Source organism: Colius striatus, chromosome 5 (assembly GCF_028858725.1).
Source record: "Colius striatus isolate bColStr4 chromosome 5, bColStr4.1.hap1, whole genome shotgun sequence".
Lineage (NCBI taxonomy): Eukaryota > Metazoa > Chordata > Aves > Coliiformes > Coliidae > Colius > Colius striatus.
Window position 1 is genome coordinate 9,458,444 of NC_084763.1, and position 25,892 is coordinate 9,484,335.

The 25,892-nt window shown below is 40.3% G+C and overlaps 1 protein-coding gene across 4 annotated transcripts in view; it reads right to left on the minus strand.

Annotated features, from left to right (window-relative positions):
* BMPER (BMP binding endothelial regulator) overlaps positions 1-25,892 on the minus strand; it is a 153,354-nt gene that overhangs the window by 57,060 nt on the left and 70,402 nt on the right. For 3 of the 4 annotated variants that reach the window (XM_061997112.1, XM_061997110.1, XM_061997114.1), the window contains 5 exons: positions 18,126-18,225; positions 14,805-14,914; positions 14,026-14,166; positions 11,670-11,774; positions 6,161-6,206 (listed from right to left, as the gene is read on the minus strand). In XM_061997112.1, coding sequence (XP_061853096.1) covers positions 6,161-6,206; positions 11,670-11,774; positions 14,026-14,166; positions 14,805-14,914; positions 18,126-18,225 — 502 coding nt within the window. The remainder of the gene's footprint in view (positions 1-6,160; positions 6,207-11,669; positions 11,775-14,025; positions 14,167-14,804; positions 14,915-18,125; positions 18,226-25,892) is intronic. The other variant, XM_061997113.1, reaches the window with a different exon arrangement.

A 25,892-nucleotide genomic window follows, 5' to 3' on the forward strand; every position in this document is an offset into this window, starting at 1 on the left:
GTTATTAACTAACATATCGGGAAGGTGAGGCTGGTTCTTTATCTAAGCAAGGGGCTAAGAGGCAAGACACGAGAGGAACAAACATAATCTAGAGATGTGCAAGTAAAATTGATAGTGCCAATGGGATCCAAAGGAAATATTTCTTTTTAATTTCTAATGTGTTATGCAGAGTAGTGTTGTTTTATGTTATGTTACATCGTGTCACGTCATATGTCAACTTGATGCAGTGCAGTTAAAATAAAAAAGAATGTATTTTGGACTGGATAGCTGAATGTCTGATCCAAATTTCACTGTTTTCTTTAATAACTGAGGAAATGGGGGAGGGAAAATCTACCTAAAAACAGCCCAAATAATTGATTTGCTGATATCACTGTGTAAAACATTCTTGAAAGGTTTGCTAAAATTGTGAGGTTTTAAAAAAAATAATAAATCCACACCCTGCAAGACCCTGTGTGATAACTCAGGCACTGCCAGGAAGGAGAGCTGGCTGGCCTAGAAATAAACCTTAAATACCGGGTGTAACAAGACTGCAAAAGACAGGCAACTTGAAAAGAGTTTCTGCCATTTTTAGGTTTTGGGTTGTTGTTTATTTCCTTTTGGGAGAGTTTCAATCCCATCGTGATTTATGGTTTGCTGCTTTTTTTTCCCCCTTCTGAAACAAACCAGTCTTTCTGCTTGGCTGGTTTTGAAATCTATTGGAAGCACACGTTCTCTAGTTAGGATCATGTGTGACTTGCTCCTCTATTCGGACATAATGGATGGAGAGGTGTTGCTGCATGCCCAAAGCTATGTTCCCAAGTGCTGGAGTATGGATTTTGCTAGCTTGTGCTAACATGGCATAGGGTCATTGGTGAAGATCCTTCTTTTTTTCCCTACAGTAGATCATTCCCAGTCTATTGCAGATATTCCTTGTTTCTATCAGCTGTCTAAGGGAAGAGATAGAAAAGGGCGATAACACATGATTCTTTCCCCTAAGACTCTGCCAGCCTCCAACTACTTTTGTCTTAGGGACTTTCTAAGCAAGACACGGTTTCTTTTTATTTAGTAACCTTTGATAGACTTCTTTTCTATCAATTTTCCTGGTTTCCCCTTGAACCCAAAGATGGTTTTAGCATCTGCAATATCCTTGGGCAAAGACAATGAAGAATCACTGCCTCTAGCTTGTTTTGAACCTGGGATTCATGACCTTTGATGTCTTATTTTGCTCATCTAACACATGCACATGAAGGCAAATAGACCCATTCTCTTTCTGTGCCTGAAAAACTCAAGATTTTTAAAAGGAAGGCCCCAGAGCTATGTTCAGGAGACAGTGATTTTAAAGCGCTTTAGGCATTCAACTCTAATGAAACATTATCGAGAGCTGTCTGCAAACACCTCTAAACCTCTTTTGGAAATACTGCATTTACACAGTGGTCAAAACATCTAGGCTTTCACAAAAGCTTCTGGGAGCTTGGTAGTTTTCACTTTTGTTTTTTAAGCTTCATGCTTTTACATCTGACAAGCTTAAACTACATGTGTGATTCATGCAGCTTGCTTAGCTCCCACCTAAGGCTCTACAGCTTACTTGCAAGCTGATAATAGTATTTAGGTGCTAAAGGGAATACTAGAGAACTCTTGGCACGCTTTCCTTGCATTTACAAATCACGTGCCCAGTTCAAATGAAACAGTGACTTTCATTAGAAATGGGGAAGGTGAACATGGGCAAGAAGCATCATTTTTGAAAACACACTTATCTCTACAAAAAATGAAGCTGAAAAAACAACAGCAAGAAGAACATTTTCTCATTCTCTGAGTTTTAACATGAGAGGAAAAGAAAAAAAATCTCTGTTTGATCAATATGGAGACATAAAAGTCTGAAAGATAACTCATTTCAATTAAGTAGTATGTTGAGTAAAGGTAAGAACCAGTTATTGAAATAAGTAGTTGCCAAAAACTACCTGTCTGCCTTCCACCCAATGCCCCTACTCCCACTCTTCAGACAGTATTTCTAGAAAGGCAAGATATATGTACTGCTTGGTAGAGGCCAGACAGACAGCCAGCACACACATCCTGACCAGCCAGAGAGCATGAGCGTATTGGCTGGGCAATTAGCACACTTTGTAGCTCCAGAGCAGCCACAGGATATATTGTCTCTAGCTGGGTTTATTATTTGTTGGGATATAAAGGAAATGGGACACAAATCCATAGGAAACCAGGCTCTGTTAGCTCTGGTGCTCATGGAATAGCCTGTTTTATTTTTTCAGGAGATCAGAGCAGTCAATTGAAGTCCAAGATGTCCAGATGTCTGGTCACACTCTCCTGGTTTTGTAGCTAGTTAAGATTGGCCAAGAAAAATATACTTTATATTATAACTAAAATTGGTTTGGACACTTTCTAAGTAAAGGAAGGGGAGGAAAAAATACAAGTTTACCAGTTAAGGGTGTTCTGGTTGCACATCTATAATTCAAAAGATCTCAGACTTTTAAAAATAAAATGAAACTTTGAATGCAATTAGCCCATATGCTGAATTAAGCCCTAAATCAAACAGAACACATTATTAACTTTTGAAAACTAGCTACAGACCATGCATAATAGAATTTCATTAGGCTTTCTGTAAAAAAATGCATAGCCATAGAGTACTTTTCCTCATAACTGCTGCATAGTGCAGCTTGATATAATACACATTACAAGGTGTGGTGTCAAAAACTCCACAGGAGCCTTTATGGTCTATTTCATAAATAAAATAGCTATTCCAATTTGTCCAAATACATATTTATACCGTAGACCATCATGGCTAAAACAGCTGAGGATGTAAATCACGAACAGCATTCCAGTATGAATAAACAATTACAGTCTTTTTGTTGATGTATTTCTCCATGGCAAGGAAGTAACACAAGAAATGGGACCAGCAGGACCCTACGTTGTCCTTCAGTCCCACTCCCTGCTCTCACAGGTACCTACAATGCATACTCCCACCTTTTTTATTCTTTTTTTTTATTTCCCTTTGAAGAGTCAGTACTTTTTTTCAGCATTTCTATAAAAATCCATAAAAAGGATGCAGAACCAGGGGAAAATACCAACCTTTAACTCCTAAGGCTGGGTCCAAACGCCCTTGAGTTTGGTTTAGCTCCATCAATCATTTTGTCAATTAAAAAAGCTGCAGAATGATTTGTGAAGAATGAAATCTCCTGCCCCAAAAGATGCCTTTACTGAAAAATTCATCATGTGTACTTGCTAGACCTAAATGACTGCAGCACACTTTGAAAAATCTTCACTCCCAAAGCCTCACAATGACTTGAGTAAGACTGTGTTAGGATTACTGATTGTGATTAAAACATATCTACATGATTGCAGTGGGAAGCTTTCATACTGCACACTGTAATTTCAGCAAGGCCTATCAATTCTTCTTTGTCAAGAACAAAGATTCAACCTCCACTGCAAATTCCCATCTTTGTCTGGAGTTGGGAGCAGTCTGTTAATGTTATTTGAACTCAGGTTTAGTGTTTTCTTTTTTTAATATGAGAATGACCTTGGTCTAACATAGGATTACTAATTTATGGAATTGACGTCAGTGGTGATTTTTCTAAATCAAGCCCAAAAGAGTACATTTCATTACATTTTTACAGCAGCATAAACTAAACTGTTGAATTTTCCACTGGTATGACCACTGTGTTTAATTAGTGATAACTGTACGCCAGCCATGGAGCTTAAACAGCAACATGCCAAAACTAACCATAGTTAACTTCAGCAACAGTAGACAAAAGAGACTCTCCAGCCCTTTAGGAGACAAGGTACTTTTTCTCTCTGCAACAAACTACTTTGAAAATAATCCTTTGATTATTATTTTTCTTTTCAGTTTAAAGTATATCCTTTAACAACCTGACTGTTTTTGACCCACTTCGTAGAAATTGGCTACATTTAAACTGTACTCAAAGCTCTCCTGTGTACAGTATGTTCTTGTACCTCCTATGTTGTTTTTACTTTGGAAAATTAATATCTGCTGGACCGCCAGAAATGTCTGCTGTCTTAATGTGTGGAACAAGGATCAACATGAATGGGTGCATGAGGGAAAGGGCTGTGAATGCATATCTTATCAGAAACCATCTGAATTAGTTTCTAATTACTATCTGAGATAGTGGTCATCACTGAAATTCTTATGCCTCTTAGGACAAGGGGCAATGGGTACAAGCTGGAACATAAGAGGTTCCAAAGAAATACAAGGAAAAAGTTCTTTACAGTGAGGGTGAGGGAGCACTGGCACAGGCTGTCAAGATGGTTTGTGGAGTCTCCTTCTCTGGAGACATTCAAAACCAACCTGGACAAGTTCCTGCTCTGGCAGTGGGGTTGGACTGGATGATCTTTTGAGGTCCCTCCCAGCCCCTGAGATTCTGTGATTCTGTGAGATTTACAGCACTTCTGGTACAAAGGTGGAATAAGTTCCTTGCAAATGGCAACTGCTAAAATACCAATGTCACAGCAGCTAGAGGTAGTCACCCTCATCCTATGACAGTGGATATTTAAACTCTTTGATTACATTACCTGATAAAAGCTAGGAACAGCCTTTTAGTCAGAAAAAATTAGAATCAGTTCAGCATCAGCTCTCTTTCAAATACTAAATGAATCCATAGTGAGACATCTCTCCTAAAAAAGGACTCCTCTGTTTCACGTGCAACAGAAACTGCAGAACAGGCTTTTTAGAGATCTACATGGCAGGAAGACAAGCAACAGTGGTCTGTCCTTAATTTCACGTCTCATAGTCATAACCATTCCCTTCTTATATCATCAAGAAGTTCCGACTTTTCAGGTAACTCGGTTCCTAAAGGAGTTATTTTTACTTTGAAGCAATCTACTTTTTGCCTCCTTCGCCCATGAAACAATTATCACAAGTCATTATTTTTCTGAAGGTGTCATTGTACTGTCTTCTTTTTAACCCTTTACAGGGTCTCCAGTGCTTTGAGGTAATGGCTGGCCCCATTATTTTCCTCCCTCTCTCATGTTATAAAAGAACACATGGTAAAGGTTAAATGAGAAATAAGGCAATAAAGAGATCGATACACTCATTACACTAACAACAACATGAAGTCTATGCAAATTTCTTCTCCCTTGAAACTGAGCTAACATGAAAATAATAGCTGATCAGCTGAATCCTCTTTTATTTCTCCCTCTGCTCAGTATTATTTCAAGTGTTTCTGAAGTTACCCCTTGTATTTAATTTCATTTTGACACTGAAGACTTGCAAACCAGATTTATTTTATCATAAGTTACATGTTTCAAAATAATTGACCTGCAAAGTAGAAAAGCAGGTATTTAGCATACGAAATTTGTGCAATCCAAGATCACCCAGAAACGAGCTGATGATCAGCAAAACCAATTTGATTTCAGACAAAAGAATAGGAAACACTCTCCTTAAAACCCCAATCCTCTTTCAGAAGCCTTCCTATAAATCATAAAACTCCATTTTAGCAGTTTGTCCCTATTTGGTAAAATACTTAAACATATCCTGAAGGAAACATGTAATTGTATCCTTTTCCATGAAGACAGGTCTCCCTGTTGACTTTAATAGGACAAGTTTAAAGGTAAGTATTTGGGTAAGTGCTTTGTTGATTAGGAGAGATCACAAGTGATATCATAAGATGATCATTCCTGAAGTGAAGAGTAAAAGGACAAAAAAGGTGATGGTTCAGCCAAACAGCATCCAGACAGGAGAGCTTTCTATTGTACTTTCCACTGCTGCCCCAGACCACGTCTCAGATTTCTGCACACCTCTTTTTTAAGTCTCACAAATCAATTGCAAAGGTGTTGGATTATATATACACACATAATTGGGCAGGTTTTTATAGGTATAAAAGGTACCTCATCCTAAAAGTTACAACTCTATTCATTTGCTTATTTTATGGCCTACAGATTTCACAGGCCAAATATAGCCTTCAAAAAGCAGCACTTCAGATGTGAAAAAAGTAGTGTTATTTGGGAAAGAATAACATAAAACAAAACAAAATAAAATAAAATAAAAATTAAGTAAATTTACAGATTTCTAGGAGGCAAAACCTGTGGGCAGCAATAATCACCTGCCCTTTAGTCACCTCTAAATAAAAGGACAAAAAAGCAAATATACTTCAACTATATTTATTTTCTCTGGAAGAATAAAAAAGAATGTAAAGAATGTGAAGAAAGAACTTACTTTCAGTGCAAATAGGACAGCATCCTTTTCTGTTCAGGATTTTACCCTAATTGGGAGAAAGACAGGCTGATTTAATGAAAGAGTTTTTTGGAGCAACGACTGTGTTATGTTGTAAGGCTGGATAAGCCTTTGAAAACAGTTCAAGTTGTATTTGAACTCAATGCCCTGGTTACAGCTTCAAATATCAGGTGCTAAAAACAGACAGAACTATTCAAAGAGCTTCCTGGCAGTCTTATAAGAAATGAAATACTAAAAGGCTTCTCTGTTACCACTTTTCTCTTTAAAGACAGTGTGAGAGAATTTTGGACTCATGTATTCACAGGTATCTAAAGCACACTAGTCACTGGGTTAACAAGATTGCTACCTCTTCTCTCACCTCCCAAAATACATACATTTCCCATGCACACCCTTTCAGTCGCCACACAGAGGCAATCTTTTCCACCCCCACCCCAAATCATTCATTTTGCCTACAAAAATAAAAGAAGGAAGGAGGCATTGGCAGAGATCTAGTTTGGCCAGACTTCTTCTATGGCTAAATCTTAACGGTATCTCTCATCAAATCATATTACGAGTCATGGACCAGCCTCCCCAGTGAAGTAAACGGGCATGCATCCAAGAATGTGCAATCTCTAAAAGCAAAGGATTTGGTCTAGTCATAGTAATGTGGACAAAAGGTTTGAGTCTTTATTTACTGCTTTGCCCAGGTCAATTTTATTTATGGTTGTGTCTTACACAAGGCTGGCTCGAAGCAGGAGGCATGCTTCTGCGTACGTACATTCATGCTCCTTGTCAGTCTTCATGGAATTAAAAGATGTTCTATCTGACTTTGCTTTAACTCCCAAAAGCTAACTGTCAAGCTAGAGGATAAGCCTGGAAAATGTCAGACTGAACGATATGTTTTTCCCAGAAAAAAACTGGCATGGGTTATAACAGACCTTATGGTGATACTGGAGCTCACCCGCATTCCCATCCGGGGATGGAAGAGGCAGATGGAGCTGCGCTTCTTCCCAGCGCTGACCCTTTGCTCCAACAATAGCTGAACACAGAGAAAGTCCCCTTTGTGGGACCTTTGATCCTGTTCCCCACCAAGCAGGTAAGCAAGGAACAGCCAGCAAGAGCGAGTATGCAGAGGTGTGCGCTTCCGCCCACTCAACAGAGCAGAAACGCTTGTGAAACAGACAAGAAATAGGTGGCAGGCCTACGCAGATGGTGGGGAAGTGGCACAGGCAGAAAGTCCTATTGCTGTTGCCTCGCTCTCTGCCTCCAGCACTGACAAGCTTTGACAATGGGCATAGGGAAGAAATGAGCTCGAGTTTGTTCCAGCAGACTGGAGCAGAGCACGCTCCATCCTGCTCATGCTTGATGCACCCAGATGGAATGAATGAGAGCCTGGTGACCAGTGCGCTTGGGTTCATCATCTGAAGGGCATGAAAGTTAATGTAAGCTTGTCTTTGAATGTGCAACTGCCTGTGAACAGACTTCAGGAACACCTGGCCTTGAGAAAACAGCTGGATCAGAGTTTCACTGGCAGTGTGGGCAATGCTTAGATGTTTGCGTGACCACCAAGCCCTAGAGCAAAGAGAATAGCTGAGGACTAAGCTGCAACAGGGAGGCTCACCAAGCACAAAACCTCTTAGAGGAGGAACTGTTAAAACTGCACAGAAACAGGGAGCTTGGTCACATTTATTTGTAGGAATGGAAGATGTGCAGATGAATGCCACACATTGCACTGCACAGCCTTACCTCTCCATTTCAATAAAGGAGTTTAAACCATCAGCAGAGCTGGAAGTGGCAAGAATTCAAGTGAAACTGGAATCTCCAAGGCAGCCTGCTGAGGCTGGTTACTTGAGCCACCATGTTGGCCCGAGATTCTGTTTTTGTCTTGTAGAATAAGGAAACCCATTATTGCTAACATGTGCTGCAAGAGTTCGTTACCATTGAGGGTTCCCTTGGGAGTGGGCTAAGTGATGTGATCCCATTTTTCCCTATGAATATTTATAAGCAGACCACATTTGAGTCTATTTATTTTCTGGGATTTTTCTTCCTTTTTATGAGGTTTTCAATTTTATGTCTAAGGTTTTCATTTGGTATTTTTTTTAAGGCAAGACTAATTGTGGGGGGGAAGGGGGTTGTTTGGTTGTGCAATAGCAACAGCTGTTGTTTTTTTGTGCCTCATTTGGCACCAGACTAAAAACAGCGACTTTTTGTTTGTAATAATAACAGATGTGTATAACATTAAATGCAGTCTGTGCTAGAGATGGGAGAACGTGTTCTGAATAAATTTTCAGCTCACTTGAAGTTCACGAGTTCAAAATTTACCCACAGAATCAAACTCTGCAAATGTCTTCACTTGCCGTGAATTTAAGTCTATTAACTTTTGCACAGCCTTGGAGCCCAGAAAAGGCTGGATGCTGCCAAACTCACCAAGCTAGCAGCACAAAAAGGGACAGGTCCATGACCACTGACCATTAGCACAGGCTAACACTGTTAGTGGGCAATGCAAAGGCATCAGGAAAGGAGGCAAGGCAGAAAATTACGATGGGTAATCAGAAAGGAGATGGCAGAAGGCAAGAAGGCAGCTGGAGCAGGGCTAGGGCAAGTGAATAGCGAATTAGGCAAGAAAAGGATGAAACTCTGAAACTCAGTTTTGCCAAGTACTGAGATTACTCCCTTTCTGTAAAGTGTTTAAGCATGTGTTTAAGCACACATGGAGGGCTTACTAACTTCAGCAGCACTGGACACATGCTCGATAGCTTTGCTGGGTGAGGGCCAGTGTGTACCACACCTTGCAGGCTGAGACTCCAGGTGACTAGAAGGAGGAATCTCTATGGAGCCAGTGATCAGAAAGTAAGAAACAGAAACCACAAGCCACAAGGCTCACTAGAAGCCCAAGGAGGATAGATTTTACTATAGATATGACAGGAGGGATTGAATTTGTGAGATATATTGCCTCAGCTGCAGCAGATGAAAAGAAGCTAAAACAGACACTTCCTGTAGTTGCTGATTCAGGATTAAACGGTCCAAAAAGAAAAGAATAAAAGAAACAGAAAAGCGTGTCTAACTCTAACAAGAAAATCAAAGAAATGGCAGAAACAGTCTTAAAAAATATGTCAGCCTGTCACCAACACATTGAATAATACAAATGGTTGAATGGTATTGGAAACTTCTGCAGAACTACCACTTTGAAACCTATCCTTTCAAGAAATAATTGGCCAAAATCTATGTTGATAAATTAAATAATACTCCCTCTCCAAAAAAAAAAACCCCACAACATCAAGCAAAGAGTATTAAGATTGCATGGTAAAATGTTTAAGTCAAGGAAATAACACTGTAAGTTCCTTGTGAATCTGCAATCCTTTCACACTCAGTCGTGTGTATCATAACGCAGTTTTAATGAGATAACTTTATGTGGCCTGGCACCCTAAGGGACACTAAACAGCATCTTATTCCACAGTTATCTTCAATAGTCAGTAGAGGCTGCTTACTGCCAGAAATATTGTGAGGATAGAAAAGAAATGGAGTTTGCACCCCTACAGTTCACAGAGACATGTAACTCTAGACATGATATCCAGGCTTTCAGTATCAGAATAACTAATATATCTTTATCTTGAATAATGTGGTGTGCTTAATTCATGTTTATAAATTTGTGACAGAATATCTCATCAAAGGGAGTGGAGCAGAGATGAAAAGTAAAAAGATTTAATTCCATTAGCATACACTGCTTGCTTTAAAATTAGTTGGTATTCACTTGGAAGAGGAAAATAAATCTCAGTCTTGAGTCCACATTCTTTCTCCTACTTGTCCTTCTGATTCAGATTGAAAGAGCAGAAATTTAACCTGTACCTGTGGAGGTGGATGGATTTGCACCCAGCTTGCTCTAGGCTCCATTTTAAGGTGAAAAGGACACTGTCTGGTTAGATACTGGAGGGAATGGTGCTGCAGCATAACAAAGCTGTCTTTTCAGCCCTAAGGAACTAGACCTTGGCTAAGAACTCAACTCTGAGGTCTAGGGCAGTTTAGGGCTTCACATTAGCATTGGATCACACCATGTAGTGGCACTGAAAGAGTTTGTGAGTCACTCAGTTATCCTGCCACAGGACTGCGGTGCAGATGGTGAATTTTTACACACCAATATTTTCATCTTAGAAGCCACTTCAATTGATCATTTCAATGCTCAAATTTCTATACAAGTACTGCTGAGGTGGTGCATTTTAATTTAGATGTACATTAAGCCACATTAGCTGTTTGATCTCAGGGGCACCTAAAATGTTTGAAATGCATCAGCACAGGGAAAATATAAATGAAATGCAAGGTGTACCAGGTTCTGCATCAACAAAGAATTTGATGAGACCTGAAGAGTCCAAGCTCTCTCCTCCTGCTTATACTGTGAATGGCCTAAAGGAAGCAAACATAACTGTCATGAGCAATCAGGCTCCCAGAAGAGCAGTTCCATTTGTTCACAATTCCTAAGGTGTACGCAACATCTCACATGAGGCCCATTAACAGAAGAACTGCCCTCTGCAGTGAGCGCCAGGGTGACAGAAAAAGGATGCCCCCTCTTCCGAGGAAGCAAGCATCGCTCTCACAGCCCACAGCCACGGCAGAACAGCGAGCACCAAGGAACAGCCTCTCTATTCTGTCACAGCTTTTGGCTGTCAAAAGTTTACACGTGTAAAATTTTACAAACTAGAGTTTGTCATTTAAAATTTTACACCTAGGTGTGTGTGACTCATATTTTCCCCACTGCCTTCCAGGATGGAGAAGGAAACACTGAGAAGGTGTAACGCTAACGACTTGGCTCTCTCTTCTGCAGCTCTGTTCAAAGATCTACCCCTACATGAGGTGCTATTTAGAGCTCCCTCTTCTGAAAGCTTGAGCCGTTAAAACTAAATAGTTAGTCAGTGATAGAAATCCAAGAAACAAAGGCTGACTTTAGTTTGAGGTTTCAAGTAATGTCAAGTTTTGAAGCAACTAAATAAAGTTACAATTACACCACTCTTTGAGTTGAACTTTTCAAGTAAAATATACTCAAGCTGCAACCTTAGAGAAAGTGGCATGGCTAGATTTAAATTATTTGCTTTGTTTTGTTTAATTTACATTTTCAATCCAGTATTAAGCCTCAAATGCCTCGACAAATGCAAGTAAAATAACTTTTTTTGCCTTAACAATAGGATTGCTCTTGAAATATTAATATCGTCATCTTACCACCCTACAAAGCTCTTAAATGTATGTGAAAGAGATGTTTCAGTGACGATATTTCAGTCAGAGAAAGTTAATGGGAGGAAAGGGAAAAGCAGCAGAGTCTTCAGAGCAAGGACAGAGGCCGGAAGCCCACATTCAAGGTAGCAGAAGCACACTTGGGGAATGCCAGCCTAAATTAACATGCCAGAATATCCTTTTTTTCCAGTCTGCGTGCCCCATTGCCATGCAGACACTTCCAAGAAACATTGAAAAAGATAATGGTGGAGGAAAAAAGGAGAAGAAAGCTCTGTTCTTTTAAAAAACTCACATGAGGACAGCTGCTGACTGGAATGCACTGTTTCTTGCGACATTCTGTCTTGCCTTTCACACAAGCACAGATGGTGCAGTTCACAGAGGACCACATCTCTCCATCCTGCAAGAGGCAACATGATATACTATCAGCTGGGGTGGCAACAGGAAGCTATTTCAGCAATGTATCATTGCACAAGAAAGGATGACTTTCCCTGTTGGCATTCTGTCATTGTTTAGTCTAAATTATTTTGAGGTGTCTGTCCATGGCCAGTCAGATTAAAGATAAAGATAAAATGCAGTAGGATTTTCTTCCCTTTGGCCCTTTAGGTCAGAAATTCATTTTTCCAAGGCTAATCAAATCACCTTTGCATTTTCCGTAAGCATCCTGATTATTTGCGTTGTTGTCTCTCCAGTATGTGTCTGAGATGTGAACACACCTACCACAAATTTTCATTTAAGCTCACATAATTAGAAAAACCTGATTCATTGGGTTGAGTGATGTCTTTAAGTTGTTGCACATGAAAGTATTTGATTAAGATGTCAGCATATAGTGAATTTATTCCCAGATGCAGCATCATTTTGACTTACAGTAGGAACAGTCGAATAACGAGTTCAAATTTAGATTACTTACAGCACTTTCACAAATACCTGATGTGCTAAACATCTGAAAATGTTTAGAACAGATCAGTGCTGAAGTTCTCAATTGCACAGCAGGTAAGATGGTCTATGTATGATTCTTAAAGTATTAGGTGCAAAACAAAATATGCCTCGTGGTCTTATCCACACTTACTTGGAAAAGGTTACTTGTGGAACTGCCCTGGCTCCCTTTTACATTGCGTTGCATTTGCCAAGTGTGGTTCCTAAAACATTCTGTCTCACTCACAGTCTTGTGCTAGCCCATTTAGAGCCAAGATGTGCATGTTTTCTGTTTACAGGGCTGCTGTGAAGCAAGGGTGAGGATAGACCTGACAGGCAGTCCAACAAGACAGCTGTGAACAATTACGTGCCCACCTCAACATGATGTTCTGAGCAGAGAGAAAAACAGACTAAATGTGAAATGCCAAGGAGCCTAACATTTAGTGCAGCATGCCTGGTCAAAGGCTGTCTCTCCTGCATCTTTTGTTAAAATTGCTGGGTGTTCCTGATGCAGTACTGGTTCTTGTGGGCCTCTAATGACCACTCTCCAAACATCTGCTAAGGTACCAGAACATATCACAGCTGACTGCATGCAGCTGCTTTGATTTTTTTTCCTCACAGCTGTTTTTTCACAGGAATGCAAAACCACATTGGCTATGCCCATTCTACCCATGTAAGGCCATAAACATCAACAGAGTGATGCTGGATTTACCTTTCTGCACAGCAGGCCAGAAATGGGTGTACTGTCTCGTTATTTTTTCTTACTCCATATAATACTTAGTAATATAATAAAATCTTCACAAGAAGCAGAATATTTTAGTTGGGTGCCTAAGAAGCAGGCATTTGTTTCTGAAGCACAATAGCACCAGTGTGAAAGTGCCAATCAGATGGAGTTTAGTCTCAGTATACAGTAGGTTCTCATGTAATTTCCAGAATAAACACTTCAACTATGTACACAAAAGATGGAATAAATGGGAAGCAATTCTGGATGAGCAAACCAAGTATTCACAAAGGATTTAACATCTGATCTGATTCAAGGGTCTCTTGATTCACAGATGGCCCATGAGGTGACAGAATCTTTTTCTGACACTGTGTGAAAAAAATGCCACATGACTTGGAAAAACAAACAGGGTCTCAGCAATAGCATCAGTGTTCTGCAGGGAATCCCTTGTGATTTAAAAACATTGGGTGAGAGTGCAGAAGGTAACAGTTATTACGTGGTTATCCCAACATAAGATGTCAGAGGTGCTATCTGGAGCAGAGACATGAAATACAGTAAATCAGGTCTCGTAGCTTTCAGCCAAGATGAACTTCACAAATCTCCTGTTGGCTCAGTTATGGAACAGACTCTTTGGCTCAGCAGATAAAGCCTACATACCACTCAGAATATCTTCCTCATGAATATCAGTGTTTGTCTGGGAAAGCAGAGCATTACTATCTCTTACTAAAAATGCATTACTTGTCACGAAGCAGCAGCTTGAATCTCTGCATATGGAGGAAGACAGCATGTCCCATCAAGAGAGAACTAATGTTTAGCACCTGCTGTAACAGCAGAATTTACTCAAACTCAGAAAAAAACCACAGATGACAAATTTTGTAGAGCAGTGCCTCTGAGTTGTTCCATCATCAAACAGGATGATGAGGATTCTGCTAAAAAGCAACCCTTTTTGCCATAAACTCGTGCTGTTTCAGCTGTTACAAAGGTGTCTGCTCTTGAGCCACACCGGAAACTTTACCTGGAAGATCTTATTGCCAAACTTGCACACTTTGACTTCCTCAGGAGAGACACGGGAGACACACTCCTTGCAGCAGTGGTCTTTGTTTTTATTGCATTCACCAGGAAGTAAGCATCTCTTTTTACATATCACTGTTGAATCCTAGGTAAAAGGACAATAGGAAGTCATGAAATCATAACCAAGACATTTGTGCTTTCATGTGTCCTTACCACCATAACATTTCTGCTTGCTCAGTCACTGCATCCACCCAAGCTACAGCCCAGCTGTTTTGGATAGGTCACCTCAGAGAGAATAAAAATTATTTACTGGATTAAGGGCATTTTTCATGGTCTGTGAAGCTAATCCTCAGCTTGTATTTCTGTTGGCTTGTAAATTCTTACTGATTTGGTGACACTGTCACTTTTTTTTCCTAGGTAAAAGCGCAAGTGCTCACAGTCATGTTAGAGGAAATGAAAAAAAAAATCATAGGCCTTCAGCAGCAATGTGGTAATTCCTCACTTAGAAACTCTTCCACTGTACTGCAGACTTAGAGAGGATCACATCATCTAAGTAATTTGATTTTGCATCACACAGAGGGAGGCATCATGTCTCAGCTGAGGCAGTCGGTTACTTTTTTAAACTTTCCTAGCACAACTCCAAGTGCTCTTCAGATTAGATTCTCAGGGACCACACAAGATGCCAAAGAAAAACAGTACCAAGGCTTACAGTTCCACAGCCCTACAAATTACCGCTAAGCCAGACAACCAGCGGCACACCACACCAAAGCCCTGTGGACTTACCTTGCACGTACACACTGTGCAGTTGTCATAAATAAATGAGGACCCATTATCATACACGTTGCTGTGAAAGAGGCAGCTTCCAAATGGGAGGTCAAACACTTTCCTCTGTCCTGAATATAAATAAACAGTAATAGAAACAGAATGTTTCTATTCTAAACAGTATATTGTCAACTAAAATAGTAAGGCTTATTGTCAGCAGACCAAATTCATGTGCAATGTGTCATTTGCTATGTGTTTCCATTCTGGTGTGAAAAAAATACGTACTTTTAACAGTTCGTTGTTCTAGCACACATTCATCTATACAAATTCTACCGTGGGAGGGAATATAAATATGATTTATGGCATGTTTATATTGGAAAAATCTTCCTTCTTCTTCTCATCATAAAGTGCACAGCACAGCTAAAGGAATAAAAAGTAAGCACAGCAAGCTCTTAGGGTAGGTACATTTAAACTAGTTTAAACAGTCTTTAACTTAATGCAATAACTTATCAAATAAAGCAGCCTTAACTAGTTTTAGCATATCTACCTCAGGGGTCCAGAGCAGCCAAACTAAATCAGCTCAGTGACACTGAAGCAAAACCCCCATAGGTATTGTCTAGTCTCATTAAGATAGCTCGGTGTATCTTGTTCACACAGGGTTGCAAGAAATAAAGGCATTTGCATCGTTTATGAGCAGAAAAAGGGCAACATAAGATTTTTAATTTCCTTAATTCATACAACATTTGGGTTTTATGACAGCAAGGCAAAGTTTAGAGCAGTACACAGGGAAGGCAATATCAGTACCAACTCCTTCCTGAAGTCCTGCAATCCTCCAAGCACTTTCAGATCCAGGTTGCAACACACTTTGTGGGTCTGCTCTTATTCCTCAGCTTCTTTCCTAATCGGTTATTTTAAACAAGTGACCATTATGATATATAAACACAAGCTTTTTACAAGAACACTGTATTTACCTTCCTGGTTTTGAATACCTTCCCCTGTTTACTTTTGGTGGCAGCCAACTCATAAGTTGTTTTACAAGTGGCTGCCAGTCTCCTGGCTTATCATTTGTGAGATCTCATGTTAAATAGGCATCAGTTCCGAGGTAAGGAATGGCCACTGTAAGTACATACAAGAAGCCACTGTGTACTAGGCTGATACTTTAGCTCTCAAACCACCAGGTCTTGACACACTGCAATTCTTTCCCTTTTCAATAATTCTTGAAAAATGTATAACAGTGTAAAAGAAAAAGGTTCCATTTTCCTCTGAGACACAAGGGAACAAAAAAGATAAGCACATAGCAAAATCCATTGGACTAGCCTTGAGTTTTTACATATCTAGGTACTAAACAAAAGTTAAGAAAGGTTTGCTACTGTTCAGTTAGACACAATTTGAACACCTCTTTATTGCAAGTTAGCTGCATTGGACTAACCTGCACTTGCATAACCATCCTTCCTTTCACTCAGCGTGTGTCTTTCTGAAAAGGATTAATTTCTCTTGCTGGACTGACACATGAAATCAGTTGAGGATGCTCAGTAGCCCTAAAAAGGAAACACTCAACATCCATGCACCACTTACAGACAAAGTCCAGCCTGTAACAACATTTCTGCTCCTCTCTGTGGGGCTAGGACTTCCATTGCATTACTTACATTAACAAGCAAACAAAAGTCCAGTTCTCCCTCACATCCTCTTGCCATGCCTTGCAAACCACCCAGCACAATTCTGGGTGGCCAACCCAGTTCAAATAGTTGGTAAAAAACCACTGACAAAGGAGCTACCACTTTAAAAAGATGTGGTGGTGAAGATATTAGCTTAATGGTCAGTTTTGCTGGCTCATAACCACTAGTTAAACTAATAATTCAAATCCCAGTAGAGTCCACGGCATTCTTCTAAGCTATATATGCTGAGTATCAGGAATTCAATTGCAGGGAGGTCCTCCACATGATGCTTTAAAAACCATGCCTCAGCATCCCTGAAATGTTTCTGTTTCCTGACTGCCATGTGGTAGGCTACAGATCTCTTGGCTCTACTTCCACTCCAAAACTTTCAATGCTTCCCCTGTGAATTGACATTATCTATTTACAGGTATATGACATGCTTTAAAGACCACCTAAAGTAAAAATCATTGTTGTTAGCAAACTCATTTAGAGAAGTTTCTGAGAGGGAAAAAAAACACTGTAGAAAAATGTCCATGAAGCAGTCAGAATTTAAAGTTGGGTTTGAAATGCTGAGATTAAGAAGGTTCAGTTGGGAAAAGCATGGGGTGGAAAGGAAAAATGTCCTTAGCCAAAATAGAGGCTCAGCACTAGAACTGTTCTCCTGTCATTTCATTCTTCTACTGTATTACACCCTGGTGCTGCAGTTAAATGTTCTAGGCAGATGTTTATCTGTAGCACTTCTCAACTTGCAAATAAATAAATTCAGGTCTGCCTCAAGCTTTCAAAAATGTTAAGTATTATGAGAAACTGGAAAACTCAAGGCCAGAGCTCTCTGTACCCCTAACCTAGACCTGGAAACAGACTTTGGATAGTAGTAAAGATATGGTCAAAATGACAAAAAGTTTCTGTACAGAACTGGGAGTTAGTTGGCTGTAAAAATGTTGCAAACCTAGTTATAACCTCATAGATCAAATTAAAGCTAATTTGCTTGGCAGGATGTAAGTGCTCCTTGTTTATGAAACAGAGGGACACATGCTGAGGAACATTAACCTGTGAGATCTGTGGATATAAGAGCAAAATAGGGACTCTCAAAAGTCACTGCTTTCCTTGGCATGACTTAGAAGAACTAGCCCTTCCTCGAGGCCTCTGACTTACTCCTTTAAAATGCGTTGGAAAGATGCAATTGAAAATACTCCTGTTTGAAACGGTCATTCCACCTTAAGAAGGCAACCATGAGGCAGATTCCTGGGTCTCTGGCCTCCCTGACAACAGCTTCTAAGAATGCAATTTCAGTCCAGAAGTTTCCTCTGACCTGTATTTCTTCAAAACCAAGAATGCAAATGCACACTTGAATAAAAATGAGAGGTTGAGGCTTTTCTTCTTGTGGCCAATGAAACATTTCCTCCAGCCTAAACTTTCTCTGTAAAACATGTAATGAAGGTGGGAAAGGTGTCTCTCTAAGCAAGACAACTGGTCTATGCTCAAATGCTCTTCTGCAGCTGCTTGTTTAGTACCACTCACCACTGACCCCGAGTACCTGTTTAAATCTATAGATTATAAACTCCATTGAGCAATAGTATCTCTTCCATCTCCCAGAATCCATCGGTGTTCTGAATTAGTGGTATAAAGATGCTACACAGAAACACATCATATTAACTGCAAAATTCCCAGGGAAAAAAATACTCACCTAAGCATTTGGGGCAACACTGTCCAGCAGGAATATGGCTAAGGTGCTGGGGACAGGAGAGAATGGGACAGACTTCTTGGATGCACTGTGTCCTGCCACCCTGAAGGAAAATAGGCTCAGTCAGAAAAAAGAAATGAAGCAAAACATCAAGTAGACATGCACAAACCCCCACAGACTGGTCATAAGTCTAGAAAAGCCTAAGCCAAAGTAGTGTTTGCCAACAGAAATTTCTGCTTGTATCAGGGACATGAGGAATGTGTACAACTGTCCTTCAGCACTTTCTATATTGCTTGCAGAGACCTTGGGTCATTCATGTATTTTCATTCTCTTAAGCAACAAATGTAAGAGTTGAAGAAACAGTGCCTCTATCTTATTTCTTAATGTGGATATGAGAAAACCAGGGAGAATAACACCATTATCCATGAACCTTTCTGGATGTTCAGAAAGGTTATTGAGCAATCTTTTACATTATTCTTCACCTCCTGTGCCATGCCCTTCTAGGCTTGTCTGGGATAGGGATTAAGTGCTGAAGCAAGATGAGAGCAGGTGTTCTTCCACTATGTCCATGACCTCAGAAACCAAGAAAGCCAAAATCACTTAAGAAAGCACATTCTTGTTAGCCTCTGAGTCCAAGTATGCAAACCTACAAGGTCTGCTTTCTTCAGAGGACTAAAAACCAAGAGGGCAGGTGAAATTTTGAGAATGAATGTGGCAAAAGAAAACAAAAAAAAAAAAAAGCAACCTGGGCTGGATATAATCCTGGTCTATCACTGAACAGCAGAAACAGAGAGAGGTAAAAAGCACACCAGACAAAAGCACAGAATATATGTCTAAGATTAAGCCGGTCAAAAGGGATCTTTGTTCTCATTTTGCTCTGTTGCCTGATTATTTCACTATGCTTATGGAATACTGAGTTTAGCTCAGGACTCTATCAACACATGCTTCATATGTTCATGAGAGGTCCAGGTTGTTAAACTTTAAAAATCAGTCCTTCTTTGTCTTTTCAAGAGAAGTCAGCCCTGCCTTATTTATCACTCAGAGCTGCAGGCTCATCCCAACAATAAGCTTTGTGTTCCTGGATGCTGCGGTGGAAGAGTTATGAACAGTCTCCTCCCACCTACACTCTGGAAGCCTCTTTGGGCTCCCTGGGGAAAGATGGGAAAAGCTGTTCATTTTGAAGAGCTCAGTGCCTGAACTGATGGCATGCCATTCCACTCCTAATGGCCTCAGTGAATCATGTAAAAGCTTTTACATACAGGCAGACCCACATATGCACTATTATACAGAAAATAACACACTGACTGTACCCTCATTCTATAATAAGTTTTCAGGCACTGAAGTCTACCTGTCCCATGGGGCTGCCAAAGCATCCTGAACACACATGGCTGAGGATTGCTCGTAATTCTTTCACTGCGGCATGCAGGAACACAGAGTTTATTGTAGACTGAAATGACTGCTCTAAATTAAGGGTCAGACCGAAAACTTGACAAAACAAAATGAATTCTTCATTCACTGATGTTCCTTATGATGCTCAGGGAATAGCTCTGTGAGAAGAGACGCAGGTGCAGAATGAAAGAGAGAATACCAACGAAGGGCTCTCTGAAGCAGAGCTCTCATCCAGCCCAGTGAAAAGGGTTAAGAGAAGACAAAGTTCAAACTTTGGTGGCAATCCAGCAAATCAAAAAGTAGGGCACAGAGACCTCAGTCAGTCTTGTGACAGGATCAGGGGTACATCTATGGGATACAAAGCGATGCTCCAACACATGGTGAGCACAGATCACAGATTCTTGCAACTTTACCTCTGCATTTAATACTCATATATTCTATGCCTTTCCAGAATTGCTTTAGAGTCTTGCTTCTCTGACAGATGGAACCAAAGCTCAGGCTTAGCACATTGTTGAGACAATGCTTTTGCACCCTGAGGTACAGTTTTGGGGGTTATTTTTTAATACCAAATTAAACTGATATTTTTATTATTATTTCAGCCTTTTGATTACAGCTTCTTTTTACCATTTGTGTTGGCCACTCCTCTGCACAAAACTACTTCCAGTTGCATCTCTCTCTTTACTCCTGATTCCAGATGTAATGCTACTTTTGAACAGAAAACTATTTTCTAACTTGCAGCTGCCCCAGATAGGCTTTTCTAGGCTTGAATATCATACTGGGATGCAAATTCAAAAACAGTCTGAAAAAAAATCAGCCGGTGCCATTTAAAGAAAGGATCATTCTACTTCCCCTACAGAGCTCAGAGAGATCCTTCATTGGGCACTGTAAGAAAATGCCACAACCTACACAATGTTTCTGTTTTCTTAAAAGCCCCAGTCATTGCACTTCCAAACTCACAATGCATTCAGAATATCAGCCTTCAAAGCAGGATTAGCTAGTGCTCTCAGTGCTTTAAACTACACAGAACACAGATGTGTAGAAAAAAATGGTGCAACAAAAGTTCAACAAAAAAATCAAGGCAAAAATTAACCTCAGAGAGCAAAAGGATTGGCTTTGGATGGCCTAAGCCAGGGTGAGAACTGCACAGTAAACACCTTGACTCCTCCACCTCCCAATTACATCTACAGCTTTTAGCTCACATTCCGTGTCACGTGTAACATCTCCCAGGCTGCAAGAATATTCAAGGTCTAAAGCAATACCTTCCAGTAAAACCAAAGGTGAATTGAAAGTCAGACCAATAAAGTACAAGTGACATCTGCTTCCTGTAAGAAATAATACTCAAGAGCTAGGAAAATAAATCCTTGAGCGATAGTTATGTGAAGTCTTAATGAAGGGATCCTGCTGCAGTCCACAGTCCTCAGGAGGTAACAGACTCTGTAAGAAATCTGCAGTCTACAAGGAAAAGATTGATTTTCCACCTCGGAGACAAACAAAACCATTGTAGCTACTGCTGCCACCTTATATCTGCAAAACAAAGCAATAGGCTCCCTGGTATTGTCTCAGAGGGCAATAAAGACTGAGGTATTGTCTCATCTCAGCAGCTTTCTCAAGACACAGGAGAAAAGGGAAGATGAACTAGCACTTTCTAACTCTCCTATGGGAGGTCCATCTTTGAGAAAAACAACGAGTCTTTCCTAAAATGAAAGCCCAGGGCTAGTCTAGCTACCCGTCCATCCACTTTTGCTAAGGTCTTACCTCAACTATGATACTTCATTGATCAAGAAGGACACAAGAAAATTAGCAGAGTTGAGAGATGCACCCATCCAGGCTCCAGGTGACTTTCCTGGAGACAGCAGATGAAGAATAGAGTGCAGTTTCTGGGCAGACTACTCACATGCCTGGTGTACAGCATGTGTGCAGCCTGTATGACAGGACAGACAGAGAGAAAAATGTCACACTATCACAGAATCTCAAGGGTTGGAAGGGACCTTGAAAGATCATCCAGTCCAATCCCTCTGCCAGAGCAGGATCACCTAGAGTAGGTCAAACAGGAACTCTCTGTTTGTCCAAAGACTCCCTAAAGATTGCAATTAAACTCCAAGAGCCTTGGGCTTCACCTAGCACGAGGGGAAGAACAGTGACCACCAAGAGCAGAGCTGCACTTGTCATAAGCAGATTTTGACAGCGCTCATGAAATCTCAGGAGGACAGAAGTTTCCATACTTCTAATTTATTTGCTACTGATAACAAATACGTCTAAACTTAGTAACATTTTATATACATGTTACTTAATGTTAAAGGTTCACTTCAGTGTTATCAAGAACCATATTTCTTGTGGGTATCTCATTTTCCATTTCACTTTCAGGCTTTATCTCTGCGCTTTAGTGATGCTATAAATCATCTGAAAGAGATTCCTCCCTAGTTTTGCCCTATATTCACCTTGTGCTTGAAAGACTCTGCTAATCCTCCAACAGAAGTAAAATTTCCATTGATTTTGCAGAACACTTTGTCTAAGTGCTGGCATTAGGATTCAGCCCACAGTGGATTGTAGGCATTTGTTTTTAATTTTTGCTCTAGAAGTCTGAAAGGTTTTGTTTGCTGCTAGTGAGGCTAACATTATGGGGGAGGGGAAAAAAATCATAAAGAAATATCAAAACTACATTTCTCTCAACTCCAGGATATGTATTCCAGACATTTAGAGCAAGGTCAGATTCATGCTGTAGCCTCAGCAGGGGTTGATGTAAGAACTAAGACAGATGTTCAAGGTTCTCTCCAGTTATGAATAAAGATTTTATGCCACCACATGAAAAATACCTTTGAAAGTTCAACAGGGTCACTCCTGAGAAAGTCTTCCCTATGCCAGTGGGAAGAGAAGTCAAATAAACACAGGATTGTGTGACTATGTGTCTTCAACCACTCTAGCACAGTACAGGTGACTGCAACCACCATGAAAATATCAACACTAATATTTTTGTGGCAACATTGGCATAAAGGCAACAAACAGAAATCTGCTGATAGAGAGATAGATATATCATTTGGGATTCAGATAATGATGAGTATTATCATGCTGGAAAAGAAATTATTAAGGCATACCAGGACTCTTATTTCACTTACATTCACTGACATGTGTAAGGCTTCCTATATGAACTTGTTTTGGCTTGTGTACACTTGTCAAACATCACCAGGAGCTCTGTCTCTCATATTAACTACTCTGTGATGGTAAAGACTTTCATTATCCCCCAAACACGTACTAAATACATAAAACAGGTCAGTACCATGTACTATGCAAACATCTTCAAAATGCCCCTGGAATCACATGCTTGTAAACCCACACCTTGAGTTTACAATCAGCTGTACAGTCCCTGATGTGTCATGTAAGCAGACTTCAGTGAGAAGATACTGTATTTAGAGTGTGGTTTTAATCTGAAAATAAAATAGGCGTTCTCTCCCAACTCAGGTGAAAGACACTCTACTTCTTGTAAGGATGTTGGTGTAATACGTTGCAGACAGCCTCTGGGGAGTAACTTTGCCCTTACAAAGTATTTCAGGGTCCTTGAAACACCTATTTCATGCACAGGTCACGCAAAGGAGAAGGTTTTTAGGAAAGGCACAAAGTAGCAAAACAGTTTTCACAATAGAAGCAAATAGCACATCAATCAGTTCAGCAAACAGACAGACAAGCCAGAACTTCCCACATCCCTGCAGCCTGATCTATTGTCTAGACTAGGATTTTAAAAATGCATCTTTAGAAAGCACTGGATAAAATCCAGAATAAGGAGATCTTGAGTTCAAAAGAGCAGGTATTTATACTGTCTTGTGTGTGCTAGATTTTTAAAGTCTGGATCTAGATCTCAAATCTTATTTTCTGAGATATCACTGCTAAAAAAGGGTTTAGAAAATGGTCCTAGTGACAGTCAAAAGTGGGCTCCCTAAGAACTACATACACAGCAAATGCTTTAAAAGAGCTCACCTTCATTTTAACACCAGATCATGCAGATTAGTGTGGATGTAAATTATTGTCCTAAGTGAAATGATTAGAAATGAGAAGCAGAAAGATTATTCTCAATAAATTTCTAGAGCAAACTCCCAGGCAAAGTAAAGACATAGTTCTTAAACTATCTTTTCTCACTGATTTCTCTCAGTCTGATGCAAAGGCATTTCTTGATACAGCCAAGAGAATCATGAAGAACTCCATCAAATTCCAGCAGATAAAACTTTAACTTCAACACCTCTTCCTCCATGTGTACCCTTACAATACAAGTAGTTAGGTGTACTCTTTATGTCATCACCAAGCTGTGGTAATAAGAAAGTTGGATTAGTTGCCTCCAGCTAATGTAAATTCATGTCCTCAAGCTCCTACAGAATTGCAAATGTGGTTGTGAAGCATCAGAGAGTCGAAATACGTTGACCTGAAACCAGGAACTGAAAAACCTCCTTCTTTTGCAAGTGCATCTGCAAGCTGCTGTATCTAACTCCTGAGGAACTAACTAAATCGTCCATTAGTTAGTAATTTAGGGTAGGATGAAGCCTGTAATACTTTTATACTTTCCATCAAACAAATACCATGTGTACAAATTGACTCGTGTAAGTGCCAAGCCAACCCAGACTTGCCATTTATTCCCACTTCAAAAGCCACATTTCCTGGGATTGCTTAGATGAAGAAATTTTCTCTCAGAAGGAAGTGATGTGCTGTCTTTGCTGAAATATTCCAACATCCTCCTAGAGAGTGAAGTACTCTATTCCAGGGTACAGCTCTCAACTTTGAAATTGGACTGCTGGGGAGCTGCTGGTCCTGGTTCTTTCAAGTTTTGAAACACAACTTGGACTGATTCTCCTGTGGAAGGAGTTGGAGGACCAGGGTATTTACTGCCTTGGGTGAAAGAGAACATTCTGGAAAATGAAATCTTGGGTTGCACAGTAGCTTTCCACAAGTATGCACAGGCAGAGACACTGCTCCTAAAATGTCAGAGTTGCTGGAACTGCAGAAAGTCTCCTCAGGGAAGGTCACACGGCACTCTGCTCTCAGCTGGGGGACTCGGCGCAAACAGCACTTGGTCATATTTCTCCGGTCTAATAATGCTGTGCCGAAGTGTTGCTGGGATTGTGTTGCATCTGGCTTCACAATCCAGCTGAAATCAAATCTCTTGCTGACCCAACAGCCTAACTGCAGAGTTGAGCAGCTGAATAGCCCGCAGCCTTCTCCCCTCCAGGGTTTACATACTGAGCTCTTGGCTCTGTGGAAAGTGATGTTGTAAATAGCCCTTCTTCACTTGGAAGCCTTGAAAGATTTAATCACAGTATGCCCTTTTTTCCTCTTTCAGGTTGACTTCCTAAGAAAAGAAGGCTCATGCAGGCACAAACCAGGCACGCCTGTAGCTTGTGAATCCCTGATCCAGCCACAAATAATCAAAAGAGTCCTCTAAAGAAGGCACGTAGAGATAAAATGTGACAAAAATAAAAATCAAAATGAGAAGTTTTGCCAAAACTAGGCTGCTGCAGAGTAGAGAGTCTCCAATTTCTGTCCCAGAAGGCACACCAGAAAGCATCCCACAGTGTCAGACCAGCATCTCCCAGACTCCTCTCTTTTCCACGTCATGGTGGTGCTGGAGGAAAGCTCAGATTATTCAAGTCAGGGCAGGCAATGAAACAAAGGCCATACATCTACAGAAGCAGGGCTTCATCACTTCTGCTGCTCCTGGAAAAAATATTCCTACTTCCAGGTTAGCAGAGGCAATGAGGCATAAGACAGGTCTGTCTCACACCTATTGCACCCTTCACACCAGATAAGATTTTTTTGTCTTGTCTTTCCTGTGATTTCTTTTTCCCGGTACACAGATTCATGATACTCATGTTCCAGGCTGGCCTGCAATTACCCTGAGTGCTGGATGCTTTCAGCTGGAGCCCACATAGTTGTTCTGGTTTGAGAGCTGTTATTGTATTGATCTTTCTCCTGGAGAGTTCAACAACTCAGGCTTTTTCCAGGGTTAGATATGTTTTTCTCAACAAATCTCTCCAGCAAGCAGAAACAACATGTCCCAGAAATTACTCTGTCATTCATTAGAGACCCTTTAATGTCTCTAAAGTTACATGAAGGAGGCAGAGCTTTCAAGTCTGCAATATAAGTGCCTGTTCCTTCTGCTAGTTGGTAGCGAGTTAAAAAAGTCAAGAGCGTTTGGACTAGATGATCTCTAAAGGTCCCTTCCAACCCCTACCATTCTATGATTCTATGATTTCTTTATGGCTCAGAGATGTCTGGATTTGTGGTCCACCTCAATCATCATTGTGAACTGTTTAATTATCCCAAACACTATTCCCAGCATCACTCACAGAATTTTTTTCTTCTCCCTCACAGTGAGAAAGTGTCTAAAAATTTGTCATCATC